The sequence below is a fragment of the Trichechus manatus genome, unplaced genomic scaffold, assembly GCF_000243295.1.
Source record: "Trichechus manatus latirostris isolate Lorelei unplaced genomic scaffold, TriManLat1.0 scaffold00214, whole genome shotgun sequence".
Taxonomy (NCBI): domain Eukaryota; kingdom Metazoa; phylum Chordata; class Mammalia; order Sirenia; family Trichechidae; genus Trichechus; species Trichechus manatus.
This window is the reverse complement of record NW_004444150.1, coordinates 2247028-2258941: the sequence shown is the minus strand read 5'-3', so window position 1 is coordinate 2258941 and position 11914 is coordinate 2247028. Positions and strand designations below refer to the sequence as shown.

Below are 11914 nucleotides of genomic sequence, written 5' to 3'. Positions count from 1 at the left end.
CAGCCTGCATGAGGTGGTGAGGCCCTGGGCCCTTGCTCTTCCTAGGGAAAAGGGCCTTTCTGGGCCCAGACAAGGACCCTGAGTTCATGTTGCGTTGCAAGCACTGCGTCCCCAGGTGCTACACGACATGCCAGGCACTGCGCTGGGCCCTGCACTCCGCGATACCGCTTTATAGACGGGGAAGCTGAGCCCAGAGAGGTCAGGGAACCAGCCGCCCGCAGAGCCGGTACTCTGGATCTCTTTGCTAAGCTGTTAGGACTGCGTGGTGACCTCGGCTAGTACCTCCTCGAGTGGCAGCGGGGAGGTTTAGGGGGGCTTCTTCTTGCTGGGGAAACCCTGGTGGCGTAGTGGTTAAGTGGTACGGCTGCTAACCCCAAGGTCGGCAGTTTGAATCCACCAGGTGCTCCTTGGAAACTATGGGGCAGTTCTACTCTGCCCTAGAGGGTCGCTATGAGTTGGAATTGACTCGATGGTAAAGGGTTTGGTTTTGGTTTCTCCTTGCTGGGGCTCTGTGGCGTGTGTTGGGAACTGGAGTTTGCCTTGAGAGCTGCCTCCTGGCCCCGGCCTGCCCCCGAGACCACCACCTTCACACCTCTGGCCTCCCTCGGGTGGGGGTAGCCCGGGTCCCCCTGCCTTGCCACACCCCACCCCCCCCCCCCCCCCCCCGCTGGGCCCAGGCCGCCTGGCTGTTGTGCTGAGCCTGTAGGAATGGTTAATTAAGCTAATAGTTCCTGGAGCTCCTGACAGCAGCCGATGGTATTGCCATGCTTAGGTACTGGCTGATGGGACAGCCCGCCTGCTCGGTGTCGCTTGTTATTAAACAAACACGCTCCGTTCCCTCACTTGCCTCCTCTTGGCGCGCACGCGGCCGGCTCCAGGCCCAGACAGGCGGCCGTGTTCCAGGGGAGCCGGCACAGCGGGTGAGGCTGCCTCCTCAGCCCCCTCGGTCTGCTCCCCCTTCCTAGGGGAAGGGAGGGGCTCCCCCGCTGGAGACTGCAGTCCGTGACTCTTCATTCTCCCTCTGGAGTTACGGGATGCTCATTCCCCCAGCTGTCACCTGGTCACCAGCTTGGGGTGGTGGCACTAGACAGAAACCCCCTCCCGGGCTCCCATCTCCGTGAGCCCCATGTTAAGGAAGACCCTTGGTGGAGGAAGACAGGCGGGCCCGCCAGCTCCCTGACAGAGGCAGTGCCCAGGCCACCAGGGGCTTGGCAGACAGCCATCGGGCTTTGGCAGGATGAGACCAGGTCCCCATGAGTAGGCCAGTCCAGGTGGCACGGGGGGCGTGGTGCTGCATTTGCACTGACCGCCCCAGGGCTCCGGTGAGGACACCCTTGCCACCCCCTCCCTCAGGGTCTGTGCCCACCAGCCCTGCCACGGTGCATCCCCGCCTTGATGTGGGGGCACACACCCTTCGGGGTGAGATGGCAGGTCCCGGGGAGCTGGCCGTATCGCTGTAGGAAGTCTGCGGTGTCACTCTCTGGATGGTGCGTGCGTGCACGTGTGTGTGTGTGTGTGTGTGTGTGTGTGTGTGTGTACCACACTTCCGAGGGCCTCTATGTGAGCTCTACACCCCAGTCCCTCTCTCCTCCCAGCTTGGGGCCGGAGGCCAGTATATGCCCTCTCCAGGGCCTCCCTGCCTGAGGGTGCTCAGGGAGACAATGTGGGCTCGGGGTCAGGAGGCCCGGGTTCGAGTTCCAGCCCGGGGGTCTGGGGTCCCTCTCTGGCTGAGTGACCTCAGACAGTCCCACTCTGAGCCCCAGAGGACGTCCAGAGGAGCTTGGCATAGTGGAAATGGAAACTGTCCCCTGCTAGAGACTCCTGGGCGGGAGTCCTGCCTCGGGGCCTCTGCCCTGGCTGTGCCTGCCCTTGGAGCTGGCGTGGCCTCCTCCTGGCTGCCGGGCTCTGCTCGTCTCTGGCCGCCTCGAGGCCTTTCTTGCCTCCCCAGGACCATGGTTAGCTGGTTTTGGGGTGTGCTGGCTCACTCTCTCCCCTGCTGGACTGTCAGAGCCCAGATTTAGAGAAGCCCTGGCATCGAGGGCCGGCCGGCATTTGCTGATGGCCACGGTCACCTGCCTCACTTGTGATTCCTTTCCTCGGTCGGTGAAGCCTCTCTGTGCTGGAGCCTTTGGGGTTCCCGAGAACTGATAGCGATTTGAAGCCCCCATCATCCTTCTGTATCACCTCCCAGCACCCCCAAGCATCACCCCAAGAGCCGGCCATGTGACGGGTGGGCACTGTGCAGGAGCTGGGAAAGTCCACGGTGTGGGGGCTGGGGGCCGGCATTGGGGGCCCAGGGAGGCTGACGCAGAGCTGCGCTGAGTCCAGGGTGGGCTGGCCGGAGGCCACATGAACGTGGCCACCCCTTGCTCACATGCTCGTGTCTTTGTTCACAGAGGGATGCTGCCAGGGTGGGGGCCGTCCGGGAGGCTGGCTGGCCGGGCAGCTGGCTGTGCAGTGCTGTGGTCATTGTGGGGGGTGGGCGGCCAGTGGTGAGTACACTGTCCCCCCAGCTCGTGCCACGTGAGGAAACGTTTCTGAGGGTGGTGGGCCTGGGAGGAGGCTGGAAAGGCAGCCGTGCTGGGAGTCCCTAGAGCTAAAGGCTGAGTCGGGGAGGGGGCAGGCTCTGGTGGTGAGCTGGGAGATGGGGGCCTGGGTGGCTCACAGGGACACCTGTCCCCTGCTCTCCTGCGGAGGGTATGTGGGTGAGCCCAGGCGTTCGATATCTGAGGTTGATCGCCCACCCCCTCCTGACACTCTGCCCCAGTTAGTTCTTCCTTCCACTGGCCCAGTGGGGTCAGCCGGGCTGTGGGGCCACCCTGCTGTGCTGTGGGCAGCCCTCAGTTTCCCCTGCTGTGGGGGGTTGCTGTGAGCACTCACTGGGACCATCTCCTTGAGCCGGGGTTGCCCTCAAGCTGCCGTTTTGCTTAAAATGAGTAAAGTCTGGGAGGCTGTGGCAGGGCGTGTGCTCCTCACAGCTGAGTGGCTGCGGGGCGGCCCGCAGGAGGGACCAGCACCGGGCGTTCTGGGCCGTGGATGGCTGGGGGTGAACCCCTCCCCGACTCGGCTGCACCTCCCATGCTGACGAGGGGCCCGAGCTCCAATGGGGTGCCGTCTCCTTCCAGAACATTCTTTCCCCTGAGCGTCGTCCTGGCTAGTTGGTGGGGAAGTCTTGTCCTGTCTCACGGCCTTGGAGCCGGAGGCTTGGAGCAGAGCCGGCAGCCGATGGTGTCCTGGCACCTGGTTCACTTGGCCAGCAGCCCTGGCCCGGGGTGACGAAAACAGGCTTCTGCCTCTGCACCTACAGATGGCCGCACCCTTGTCCCTGACCGCCCCTGATGATGAGGATCTGTCCCCGTGTCGGGAGGCGAGGGGAGCTGGGGGCGCTATGCTGGAGGCCTAGCCTCTCCCCTCGAGTGGCAGCCGGGGCAGGTGGGCGAGATGGCCTGTCGCATGTCGAAACTCGTCCCTCATGCGTCGGCGGTGTTGAAATGAGTGCCTGTGGGTTTCCCAACATCCTGCCTGTCACAGGACTGGTGTCCGGAGGTCTGGTGTCAGGCCTGGAGTGGCCCGCCCTCGGGGTCCCATTTCCTCCTCGAGACGAGAGCAGAGGTCACTGCTGCCAAGGGCACTGGCGGAAGTTGTGACGTGAGGGCAAGATGACCTCGTAATCCTCATCACTTTCCCATTGTACGGAGGGGAAAACTGAGGCTCGGCGAGCTCAGGTGGCTGGCTCTGGGGTCGGGGGTGGGATCTGAACCCAGGCGTTTGAATCTGTGGCTTTGCTGATAGAAGGGGCAGGAGTGAGGGAGGGAGGGGATGGAGGAGCAGAGGCTGCGTCCCTCTCCTGCGTGCAAGGTGCCCACCGATGGTGGGTGGCGAGGGCAGCGGCCAAGGGCCAGCACCTTGCCCTTCCCAGGGGCCACCTGGGGACTGGCCTGTGCTGCCCTAGATTGTCAGTGGGTGCTGAGTGCTGGAGACAGTGGGGAGGGGAGCCCTGGCAGCCCGAGGGGCATGGCTGGATCAGGGCCCGGCACACAGTGGTGCCTGCGCGTGGCAGACAGCAATGTCCATGAGGATTGCCCAGCTCAGTGATCAGCAGCGTGTCCCAGGCACTGGGCTTAGGGGCAGTGTGGCATCCTGTCTGTAACCTCAGAGGTGGGCATCATGTGTTCAGAGGACATGGGGGCTCTCAGAGGCCGAGTGACCAGCCCAGGGGCACACAGCTGTGTCAGGAAGGGACAGCGAGGGACCTTTGGGTGTGTCTGCATGTGAGCGAGCCCTGGTTCTGCCCTGCTCAGCTGTGTGACACCAGATGAGTTGCCCAGCCTCTCTGGTCCCCATGGGACCTGCTGGCCTGGGCACGGTGTGCTGGCAGTTAACTTCCGAAGTCTGGTTCTTGGGGTGAAGGGGCAGTGTAGGGGGAGCAGGCTGAGCCTCTGTCTTTGGCCAAGTCATTGCTGCAGACCCCTGCTGGGCAGGGCCAATATTCCAGGAAGCCCTGTGGTCAGGCCTTGCCCAGGCCAAGGCCTCGGGGAGGGGCCCTGGAGGCCCTGTCCTGGATGAGGAAGCGGCATCCAGAGAGGGTGAGGCACGAGGCCTGGCCACACGGGAGGTGGCCGAAGGGCTGGACCCACAGAGAGGCAGTGGGCGTGGATGCAGTGCTCCGGTAAGGTCGGGATGGGGCTGGGAGAGGCCGTCGGGAAGGGTGGGGGTGACTGAAGCAGCTCCCATTTGCTGAGCACCCCCGTGTGCTGAGAACATGGTCTGGGGCTCAGAGAGGGCCAACGCTGCCAGGGTGCCTAGCACATCAGCGGTCAGAGGCTTCTGTACCCCAGCCACTTCCTTCTTAGGTGACGTCACCTTGCAGAAAAGGAAACAAAGGCTCAGATGGGCTTTGTAGCCTGGCTGGGGCAGCACAGCCTGCTGGTGTGTGGGCTCCTGCTGGGGCTTGGCTGGTCCTTAGGGACTCTGGTGCATCCTGCAGCCTGTCCTGGCCCGTCTTGGGGGCCCTACCCCAGCTGGAAGGATCAGGAAGGGCTCCCTGGAGGAGGAGGGCCTTCTCCTGAGCCTGGAGGGCTGAGGTGGAGTGAGCCAGGGCACAGGCAGGGGATCTCAGGCCGAGGGAACACCACGTCCAAGGCTGGAGGCGAGAGCCTGTGCGTTCCTGGAAGTGACCTGGCTCCCAGGTGGGTGGGGAGTGGCCAGGGCCAGGCCACGTGGTCATCATGGAGCGGGCAGGGAAGAGAGGGCGTGGCTGCCATCCTCCTGGTCCGAGTGGGGTGGCTGTGGCCCACCTGGGTCTGGAGGAGGTGAGGATCCTTGTGGTGGCCTGGCCCTCTTGGAGCTCTGGGGTCTGCTGCCTGTGGGAAGTGGGTCCCTGAAGCGGGCGGAGGATTCCAGGCAGGCCCTGGCCCAGAGTAAACCCAGTTCATCTCGGGGTCAGCCCAGACTATTTGGAGGGCTCGTGTTGGTGCTGGAGGGGCTGGAGTGATGGTTGGGTCAGCCAGCTCGGCTTACAGCTGAGAAAGGACGAGAGGCCCTGGGTGGGGCCGGTGAGTGGGCGCAGGGCTGGGTGGGCGGGAAGCCGGGCTGATGGACCTGTCCACTGCCACCTGGCCGCCTGGGCTGTTCTGGTGACTGCAGGCCCTCCGTGGCAGGTTCCCGCTTACGATGGTGGAGGGTGGAGGGGCTATGGGATGGGTGTCGTTCTGGAAAAACTCAAAACTGTGGTTGAGGAGCACAAGTGTTTGCTCTGGGCTTGGAGAGAGAGCATTTGGTGAGAACTTGTCTAAGTGGCTGATTGGGGAAGTGCTGAGATTCTGTGACAAAGATACCTTCTCCCCAAAGCAAACCCAGCACCCTGCACCTTCACGATGTAAGCCCAGCAGGGAGAGTGGAAACCACCCCAGCCTGGCGCTGTGCTCTGGCCTTTTCCTCTGCCTGGAGGGTGATGCGTCTTGGTGTTTTATCATTTTCTAAGCAAAAATGGAATACAGAGTTTCCATTTTCGTCAAGGTTCGGCTCTCCTGTGGGGGGGGGGGGATTGCCCCTCCTGTCCACTGCCTGTTTTGGAGGGGAAGAAGTAGGCCTTCCCTGGGGGTTGGGCGGCTAGAGGAGAGGCTGCAGGTGCTGGACGCTGGGGACACTGGCCCTGCCGTGCTTCTGCTCCGCCCTGGCCCCGGGCAGCCCTGGAGCATGGGAGGGCATTACAAGGGGCCGGGGGATTCTAGGCCCCTGACAGGGTGTGTGTGGGGTGGGCCTTGTGTCTTGACCTCCGCATGTGCCAGCATCTGTCCATCCGTCTGTGCTGCTCCAGTCGTCCATCCCCTGTGTCCTCACTAGTGCCGTGATGCAGCCCCGCTCCTGCCCACCGGGGCCAGAGGGGCAGGACACAGGCTCGAGGCTTGCCCCTGACAGCTCGCTCCCTCCCCTCTTCCTCCCCCTGCCTCCTGGCATGCACTCCCTGGTCGGGCAGCCTTGGGCTCAGGACCTGGCCACCACTGACCAGCCACGTGGCTTGGTGTCTGTAAGCCCCCTCCCCCTTCTGTACAAGGGGGTGACGCCTACAACACGGAGTTGTTGTGAGAAGTGACAAGGGACGTATTGTGAAGTGCCCAGTGCAGGGCCTGGCCCACGGTGGATATCAGAGATCTCTGGCAGCCCCCAAGCCCAGTCGCCATTGGCTGGTGGGGCTGGGGCTCGAGCACGCGCCTTCTTCCCATCCTAAGGCAGGAGCTTGGAGGTGGCTTCTGGAAGCTGAGAAGAGTGAGGGGCCGGCCACGTAGCAGCCTGGCGCGGGCCTCGTGGGCCGAAGGAGGGAAGACAGGCGCTGGAGGCATTCTGCGGTGGGCAGAGGAGTTGGGCTCTCAGGCATTTGTGCGCCCTGCTCCGTGTGCTCCGTCCCAGGCAAGCCCCCTGCTGCCGGTCCTGACCCCTGAGCTGGGCAGGCACACAGGCTCCCTGTAGCCCCAGAGGGCACACGTGGGGCATGTGTGGTGGCCTTGTGCGAGGTCCGTCCGAGGCAGTGCATGAATCAGGGCTTAGCTCACTGAACGTTCCCGTCAGAGGGTGTCTGCTGCCCATCCACCCACCTGTGTGGGCCTTGGGCCCTTCGGGTGGCCAAGGTGGTGGCTCTGGGCAGGTCTCGGTGGGACAGCACGCACTGCTTTGTTTGCAGCCCTGATCAGACCAGCCCACTCCGGGGGTTGCCCGGGACATCGGTTTTCCTGGGGGGCATCCAGTTAACGCTCCCTCAGCTCAGCGCTTTCCTGGGCGTCCTCCCTGGGGGGCAGCTGTCTCCCCATTTCCTCAGTGACGGGTGAGGCCTCAGCATTGGACGACTTGCTCAGCCCCAGGCTGATTAGGGATGGAGTTGAGGTCTGGACCCCAGCTTCCTGTGGTAGATTTTGGAGGGAGTGAGGAGCACCCCAATTCTTGTGGAGATTTTCATTTCTCCTGCCAGGAGCCTGCGGCCGCCTGCTCCTCTCAGAAGCCACACCGCGTGTGGTGAGCTGGTTTCACGCTAGCTGTGTTTGGGGATTAGGCGGGAGCCCAGCAGGAAGCTGGCAGCGGCAGGAGCTGTGGGCAAGGCCAAGAGGGGGCAGAGAGCGCGTTGAGGCCTGAGGCCACTGTGGCTGCTTTAGGAAGGGGTCTTGGCTCGCTGTTGTCACGGGTGGGGGGGCATGTTCTCCATGGGAGGGGAGCAGTGTGGGGCCCCATAGGTGCTGCTGTGTGGTGGTTTTGTGCAGGGACCAGTTTAAGTCTCTGGAAGGTGGAGCTGGGGGCCAAGGTTGCTTGTCCTCGTAGGGGACCCTTGGCCTGGAGGGGAACGTGGGTACTTGCCAGTTTGTTTGCTCGGAGCCATGCCCTGGGCAGCCCACGGAGCTGCCCTCTGGTGGACGGTGCCCAGCCGGAGCACCAAGTGCTGAGGGGCAGGGGCCCAGGTGGGGGCTCTGGCTACCTCCCAGGCCACCTGACACCTGGTCAGTGGTCCGAGTCACACGGCGAGGGGGTGGGGAGCTCTGAGCCCCGGCCACTCTGGGGGGCAGCCTGTCTTGGGGTTTGCTGAGTGCGGGCGGCTGTCCATCCTTGGAGCGCCTCCAGCCGGGCCAGTGGTGGTCCTGCACCGTGGCCAGCCTGGACCTGCCAGTGGCTACAGAGGAGCCTGGAGCAGCACTGGGCGGGCCAGGCAGTCCTAGCTCTGACCGCGTTGTTTCCTCAAGTCAGCTTGTCCTGCGTGCTGTGCCGAAAGAGAGACCCCACTCTGTCTTGTGGTGGGGGCACCAGGAGCCCCTGCCTTCTCTCCTGGCCAGGGAGGGTGGAGGTGGGCTCTGAGGGCCTCTGCCTTTGTCCTCTAGTCAGTCAAGACACGCAGCCATCGCCGGCCCCTCCCGCTGACATGGCTCCTGGACTCCAGCTCACATCCAAGCCGCTGGCCTGCCTGGCCTCTCCACCTTCCCTTGCCCCCAGGAGGTGGCTCCCTTTAGGAGCAAACGCACTGGGTGAGCCCCCCTCAATTCTCTCTCACCCCTGGGGGCTCCTGAGGGCGGGGTCCTGGCCTGTCTTCTTCACAGCACCAGCCCATTTTACAGACGAGGAGACTGAGGCCCGAGACAGGCAGACACTGGCTTGCAATCCTCAGGGTGTCCATTCAGAGCAGAGGACCATGGGCCCGTTGGCTGACCGCCTCCTGGGTGAAGCCTTGCCTTCCCGGAGGCCTCCTGTGGGGAGGGAAGTGGGCCTGGATTGAGAGTCCCAGCCCCCAGTTCAGCAGAGCCCACGGGCTGGCTGGTGGCCTCTGCATTGGTGACCAGAGAGGGTGCAGGCTTTGTCTGTGTTCCACGGCCACATCTGCCTGCAGGGGCTCTGGCGTGGGGCCTAGTGTGGACTCGAGTGTTCTCTTGGGCCCTTCGAGGACTCCAGCCGTGTGGGGGCTTTGCAGCCAGCGGGTGTGGATGACCGGCTGCTTTCCCCGCGCCCCCCACCCCCGAGGGCATTGCCTGGGCTCCCAGGGGCCCTGTCCTGCTGTCCAGCAGCCTGAGTGGCCTGGCGCTGCTGGCACTCTCTGCCATCAAGCCCGGGCAGGTGTGTGTTCAGAGGGCGGCCTGCCTGCCAGTGTGGACGGGGGCGTCGTGCCGGCCTCATGAGTCACGCTAAGCCCAGGGGCAGGGGTGGGTGGGGCAGGCTCCCGCCGGCATGCCGAGGCCTGTGTGGGGCCTACCTGAGGCCCGGCCTGGGAACCTGCTGGTGGCACATGGGTACAGGGCAGCAGTTGGGGGCTGCCTGGTTCCCCTGGGAAGCAGGAGTTGAGGATGGAACCTGGGCCGGAGGCTGGATTGGGGGTTTCATGTTCCTAAGACCAGGTCTCTCCCAGGCCCTTCAGTATGCCAGGATGGGAGGCTCTCCGCCAGCCCTCGGGTTCCTGTCTGTGACGTGGGGCAGGCAGGCTGGGTGGACGAGGGGTGAGGAGCCCCCCCCAGTGTAGGCCCCACACCACTCTGAGCTGGACCAGGCAGCCTGTGCCCCGGGGTCAGCTCAGAATGGCCCAGCTGCATGGGAGCCGAGGAGGAGAGGTTGGCCAGGAGGCCCAGGGCTGGGACAAAGATGGAGCAGTCAGGAGCTCGGGGCCAGGCCCCGTGGCTGGCAGGGATGCCCGAGGACCAGATAGGAGAGGGCTTGTCCAGGGCCAACGGCCAGTGACCTGCCACTGTGGAGCATCTGCCCCTCGGGCCAGGTCTCAGCCCCCTGGGGGCCCTTCAGCCACTGGCCTTGCTCTGTCTAAGCTCCTGCTCCTTGGCAGGGTGGGAAAAGGCAGCTGGCCGCCAGCCGGCCCCGAGAGGCTCTGAGTGCCTTGGACAGACCCCTCACGCAGGTGCTCGGAAGGTCTGAGGCCAGAGGAAGGGCCCCCTGGGGCTCCAGGGCTGCCAGCCCAGGGTCATGGGGCTTTGAGCCACAGAGGTCTCCCAGGTGGCCAGCGGCCCCCACCTGCACTGAGACCTACAAGGCAGAGGTTTCCGTTATCAGAGACAGCAGAGCCCTGGTCTCAGGAAGGCCGCCCTGAGGGCTTGGGGGCTCATGTCCTTGAGGAAGGAGAGAGGTGGGCCCTGGGCTTCCGAGGAGGTGGGCCAGCTGCGGCAGGGCTTAAGGGGTGCCGAGGCCTTGAAGTGAGAACAGGGACGGGGCAGGTCTCAGAGCCCACGGTTGGGGGGGAGACTCAGACCCACAGAGACTTACCGAAGGGAAGGGTGGGGGGGCACTTGACCCTCTCCCGCGTCCAAGGGGCACCAGATGAGGCTCGGAATGACATTCTGAGGCGCCACAAATAGAAAAGGTGCCTGACTGAGGCAGCTGGACAAGGGGGGGAGATTGTTTCTGCTGTCAGCGTCTGTTCGTCTTGAAATGGGGGGAGAGGGGGTACAGCTGAAGAGATTGCCCCTGGGCACTTGTTACCCTCACTACGCCCTGCAGACCCACAGCTGGCACCTGCTGCAGGGCTGGGGCTGGATGCACTGAGAGTTGACTGCCTGCCAGGGGCAGGGAAGGCTTCCTGGAGGAGGTGTCCTTAGAAGGAGCTGAGAATGACCAAGGAAAGGAGATGAACACGTGTGCCCCAAGGCCGGGACTGCAGCCGGGAGGGGCAGATGGCCACTTCCACACGCCAACCTAAGCTGATGGACAGAACGGGCCCCTGATGGTGAGCCAGCAAGCAGGCAGAGGAGACCACTGGCGGATTCAGGCGTTCTTCTAGCTGACAGGGCCTCCTGGCCTTGCCCACCTTCTGGGATGGCTCTGGTCGGCAGCTTTGAGGGATGACACTGTGAATTAATGGGATACCTGGGTGTCCTTACCAGCCCAACTACTGAGAAGCAGGCAGCTCCCTCACCCAAGTCTGGGTCCGGACACAGAGGTACCCAGTGGAGGGTGGGCTGTGGCTGTGCCTGGCACCTCCGAGTGTTCGGGGGTGGGGGTGATGAAAACTTGTCTTGGGCTTGCCCCTCGTTGGATGGCACATCAGTGTAGTGGTCAGCAGGGCCCCTTCCTGAGCTGGCCCCTGGCCTGTGGTCTCTATGCTGAGGTCCCCCAGCCCCCCTGCCCGGATGAGGTGAGAGGGATGGGCAGCTGGCCAATCCGAGGTATGGAAGGGAACCACGAGCTAGGCTGCGTCTGCCTGCCCACCTCCCCCCACCCCCGTCCGGTGCTGGGCCTGCTCGTGCTGCTGGCCGCGGGCGGGCGTGAGGAAGGAAGTGGGGGTGTTGTGTGTGCTTGCTGACTGGGTCCTGAGGGCTCTGGCCAGGGGGAGGCCTGTGGGAGGGCAGTGGGGGCCGCAGGGGGCCAGTGGGGCCCCCCAGAGCCAGGAGCCTGTGCTGAGGAGTCCAGAGCAGTGCTGGGGCAGAGTCCACCCGGCAGGCTGAGAGGGAGGACGGGGGCCCCAGGGGTGCTCCCCAGGGCTGCCGTCTTGGACGCTGCTGCCCTGGTGAGTGGGCTGGAGGGAGAGGCTGGACACCAGGAGCCCCTCAGGCTTGGATGGAGCAGCAGGTCTATGGGCTGCGGGTCCTGGGGTGAGGGAAGGGTGCTTTCAGCTCTCTCGTCCAGTTCCCTCCAGCCATGAGTGGGGAAACTGAGGCCTGGAGAGGGGCAGCTGATGCACGTGTAGCAGCTGGCTCTGGGGCGTGGGGGTTCCTCTGTGGTGTTTGCCGATTTCTGTGGCATGAACGTCCCATCACGGCCTATTTCAGGCTGCCAACCAGTCACCCCTGAGCGTGGAGTTGGGGGGAGACGTGTCCGAGAGCCGAGGGCAGCTGCACTCCTGTGGGGTCCCTGTGTCTGCCCACCCTCAGAGAGGCACACGCTTGTCACGACTCTGCGGGGCCCGAGCATAGGCCTGCTGCATTCCTGGAGCTTGCTGAATGTC

At 64.2% G+C, this 11914-nt stretch overlaps 1 protein-coding gene across 1 annotated transcript in view; it reads left to right on the top strand.

The window, feature by feature from the left end:
• The first annotated feature begins 3730 nt into the window (after positions 1 to 3730).
• Positions 3731 to 11914, top strand: part of RXRA (retinoid X receptor alpha) — a 57990-nt gene continuing 49806 nt past the window's right edge. Inside the window, exon 1 of the mRNA XM_023742656.1 lies at positions 3731 to 4669. Within this exon, the coding sequence (XP_023598424.1) occupies positions 4657 to 4669 (13 nt within the window). The 5' untranslated portion in view covers positions 3731 to 4656. The remainder of the gene's footprint in view (positions 4670 to 11914) is intronic.